Source organism: Pundamilia nyererei, unplaced genomic scaffold (genome assembly GCF_000239375.1).
Source record: "Pundamilia nyererei isolate P.nyererei 1_Seehausen unplaced genomic scaffold, PunNye1.0 scaffold00114, whole genome shotgun sequence".
Classification (NCBI taxonomy): Eukaryota; Metazoa; Chordata; class Actinopteri; order Cichliformes; family Cichlidae; genus Pundamilia; species Pundamilia nyererei.
Window position 1 is genome coordinate 1,733,778 of NW_005187515.1, and position 4,261 is coordinate 1,738,038.

Here is a 4,261-nt window from a genome sequence, read left to right on the forward strand (position 1 = left end):
TATGGTACTACAAGGTCATTGAGATAAGATGGGGCCTGATTATTTAAGACCTTGTATGTGAGGAGCAGGATTTTGAATTCAATCAAATGATTAGGTCATTACCAGGCCTCTGGAGGACTTCAAGACATGTTGAGGTCATTTAGCCATTTAAATCAGCTGTGTTGGATCAAGGACACATCTAAAACCTGCAGGGACACCGGCCCTCGAGGCCTGGAGTTTGACACATGTGATATACATCTTTTAGTTACAGTTTATGGAACAAATAAAAGTACAGACAGCTTTACAAGCTTACTCTGGTATTAAAGAAACCTAAGGTCAGTTCTGGAGTTATAAATGCATTAGATATTAGAATGGACACAACTGCTAATTATATCCTTGAGAGAAAATAATAATAATTAATTAATTACAGATGTAAACTGATTAGGGACTCTTAACTGGTTGCATGAGCTACCTGCACCTTTCATTAAAATGCAGTCCATTAAAGACGTGTATAAAAGCCAAACACTACCACAATAAGGATTTCAAAATTGACCAGTTTATTTGGATGCAATGACAATTTGGACAAAAAGGTCCATATACAGAATTCTTCTACTGGACAGATAAAGCTCTCACATCACAGTCCACCACAACTCTGGGAGAGATGTTACACTGGCTGAAGTTGGCTTACCCCACCTGATCACATCCACAATACCAGGATTACTTTAACAGGGCTGATAGAAAGCCACTATCAGCACAATGTAAATGTCAACCTTCCTATCATTTCCTGTTGTACTGTTCTTTCACTTTCTCACAAAATGAAATTAATTATTATTCTAATATATGGTTATTAATATGAGCATTTTACAATGAAGTCTGGAATGATAACAACATTAACCACTTTGTGAACATATTTTATACCTCATCTCTGCCCAAAAAGTCTTGCAAGTAGGGGTTCACGATCTCACTTCATACTTTTTCTTATCATTTATAGTTCTGAGAAATATGCATATGAATACCTGTCCTTGTTTCCTTGATCAAAAGACAAAGATCACAACTTGCATGACTAATGAAGAAAAAATAAAAAAATCCTGTGCGATGCATGGTGTATCTGTTAAAAACTGTTGGACACTGTCCAGATACAAAGTTCAGCTGGGCTCCCCTTATCTTTGAGGCACCTTAGGAAGGGGAAGTGTGGACAGACGTGAGAAGATGATGGTAGGGTGCCTTGAGCAGTTTGCTGAGCCTGAGGTCAACCAACAGTCAGGAAAGAAATACTAATCCCGCTCTGTTACAGACTTACAGTGTCAGTTCTAGAGAGCTTTGGCTACACCCACCAAAGCTGGTCTGAGGGTACGACCATGAAGCTTGTAGCCCACTTTGGTCACTACAGCAACAGTGCCAGGCTCTTTACCCTCGACAGGAGCGTGGAAGAGGGCCTCATGCTCATAGGGGTCAAATTTCTGGCCATCTGGGTTGAGCTTGATGAGGCCGTGCTTGGTGAACACCTTCTGGATCTGGACCTCGGTCATCACCAGGCCGTCGTACAGGTTCTTCAGGTGAGGGTTCTGGCTTGTCACCTCCTCCTTGGGCACGCTCTCTGTGGCCTTCTCTAAAATGTCTGCAACTTCCAGCAGGTCCTTGCAGAAGCTCTGGATCCCTAGTGAGGGTAAGATGTTGGATAATTATTCAGGTTACACCTTCAATTATATTGCATTTTTCTATCAACAATCAACTCTAACCTTGTATCATTTTTAAACTACTCAGCATTTTCTTGAGTCATTTTGAGTATAACCTAGCAACATATACCAAAGTCTAAAAGATATGATGTCACTATACAAAAACAACTGAATTAAACCACATAAGAAAATCATTTTTCTAACAAGGCTAAAGTTGACCTCTTCTGACATCTTGTGGTAGGAACATGCAACAGCAGATCATTTTAGCCTTACAACCTAACAGTGCATCATGTGCACCTGTTTACTCACCGCATTGCACATTGATGGTTTATACTAGTGATAAGGGTGTAAATAGGTGCTGCAGTGATGACTGATAAGAATCTCCATTTAGACAAAACCTCCGCTCATAGAAAGTCTCAAACTATTGCTATGTTCATGTGCTCATGTCTTCAACCTGGCTGCAACAGCAGCAACAAAGTGTGTGAGGTTACAAAAACCAAAACCAAAGGGTATTGAACCAGCTGAAACGACATCGAGGCAGTGGCTTGCACCAACAGATCCAGCGTCCACAGGTGCAAACTCAAAGCCTAAATGGAAACAAGCCCTTACCATATAATTTAGCGTCCTCTATCATCTTCTGAGTTCTCGTCCTGAGGTTCTCTGTGTCTGCCAATGCCCTCTTGTACTTTTCCTGGAAACAAAGGTGGAAACAAACTGCTGATTAAAAACTGCACTTACATTTGTTAAGCCCCTTTATAAAGGCTATAATGTTCTATCAGTAAGACTAAAACTCATTTGAACTCAAAAGGGCCAAATACTTTAATCACATGCCCACTGGAGAATCCAAGCCTTTTATTTTGAGTGATAGATTATAAATGTATGCGCTGCTCTGTGAAGAACAGTAACTTCACAAAGAACAGCTAACTTGACAAAAGCTGAAGTACAGAAAAAGGTATCGACGTGGTAATGTTTATACCAGGTCAGTGTAACTTTGGTAACCACTGAACTGGAGGCTGATCTGCAGCCCACACTGACTTACTGTCATGTCCTTGAGCTGATCCTCCAGCTGGGTTTTCTCCTCCATTAGGGATTTCTCTGTTGGGCTTGGTTCTGGCTTCTCAGCCTCCTCCTCTGACCCGTGGCCATTCTTCTGCTGGGTGGCCATGCACAACAATCGGGGAGACCCCCTGGGTGGCAAGGACACTTAAATTTTAGCGAGATTTACACCATATATGCACCACAGAGACTTTATTGGACGTGGCCAAAGCACTTTGATGTACAGTGCTAAAATATTTCTTAGTCCATAACTTGTGTTACTCTAAGCACTTTGATAACAGAAACCTGAAAAAGAGCTAATACAAATGTTTCCTCATAGCATACAAGGGTGTGAAAATGACACATTCAGTGTCCCCATATGAACACAATTTTAATATTCTTCAGCAAGCCATTTAAAGTCATTGTATAGGTGTACTAAATACATAAGACATTAAATATCAATTCAACTGGTAGAGGATCAACTTAGAATTTCTGCCACTCAATGATAAAAGCCTAGTATATCATATATGTCAGCCTTATTTTGTTAAACTCATTGTAACAGCCCATTTCGCGGGATATGTGCATCTTTCTGTAGCCACGAGGAAAGTTTGGAGACCTGACGCTAATCTTGACATTACATTATTTAATGTAACACGAAGTTATAGTTACACAAGAGGGGCTTGTGTAAGGAAGGTATCTACATATATGAAATTAGTTTGGTCCATACGCATTGCCTCAAGTCCCACATAGAAACACAGAAGACAGTGTAGTACATTAAAGAGATCAAATAAATACAATTTTAAAAATCCCACGTCCACAACAGCGTGTGTAACAGACCCCTGGATATTTACTGTAGCATGGACTACTTTCAGGATACGTCAGGTTATGTCATCATCCTCCAGTTTCTAGGGATTACACGCCTATACGGTGATTGGGCTTCAGTTTGACCCACTATATTACCAAACATACGTATTTAAGCGTTTCTTTGATCTGGATTTTCACGTTAATGATAACTGTGGGGACTATTTAACCCTACAAAAGCTAACTCTGCTAGCCATCACCTGACCAATGAAAGCCTGTCGTTACTGTAAAAACGCCCATGTTAGGGGACGTAACTCACCAATAAATACTCCTTACCTTGTTAGCGCAGGCGAAGCTACAAAAGAGTAGCTCTGTCTAACTGCTCGCACACACCAGCTCGCCATTTTCAGAATAATTAGCTGTGCAGTTCAAACCTCCTTGTAAAACACGCTGACGGGACGTACAACCCTGCTGTCAGCAGCGTGGAATTCGCACCAATCACTGACAAGTAAAAAGACCCACTCTCGCAGATGGCCAATCGTGTTTATTAAAGCGTTTGACGACATAATATAGTTCGGTTGAGTTGAAGTTAAAGGTGAAAAATGCATAGGAGAGCAAGGACAGTTTTTTTAAACCCCTATCAAACAGAAGGTTACTCATCGCTTGATTATTCAACCGTAACCGTTTAAGTAGCAAACACAGTCGTATATTTTATTTATTTTGTAGTGTATAAAACGCGATTGAATTAGTAGTAGTGGTAGTAGTAGTAT

General features: G+C 40.5%; 1 protein-coding gene across 1 annotated transcript; it reads right to left on the reverse strand.

Annotated features, from left to right (window-relative positions):
- Positions 1–513: 513 nt before the first annotated feature.
- On the reverse strand, positions 514–4,012 carry grpel1 (GrpE-like 1, mitochondrial). Its single transcript, XM_005741859.2, has 4 exons — positions 3,828–4,012; positions 2,695–2,842; positions 2,265–2,346; positions 514–1,636 (listed from the first exon to the last, which is right to left on the reverse strand). The coding sequence occupies exons 1-4, from the start codon at positions 3,893–3,895 to the stop codon at positions 1,290–1,292; spliced, it is 645 nt and encodes a 214-aa protein (XP_005741916.1). The 5' UTR covers positions 3,896–4,012; the 3' UTR covers positions 514–1,289.
- Between the last annotated feature and the right edge of the window lie 249 nt (positions 4,013–4,261).

Coding starts and splice junctions, on each gene's coding strand:
- grpel1 (XM_005741859.2), bottom strand. CDS start 3,895: ATGGCGAGCTGGTGTGTGCGAGCAGTTAGACAGAGCTACTCTTTTGTA. Junction 2,843..3,827: donor GCTTCGCCTGCGCTAACAAG/GTAAGGAGTATT, acceptor CTTGCCACCCAG/GGGGTCTCCCCGATTGTTGT. Junction 2,347..2,694: donor ATCAGCTCAAGGACATGACA/GTAAGTCAGTGT, acceptor CTTTGTTTCCAG/GAAAAGTACAAGAGGGCATT.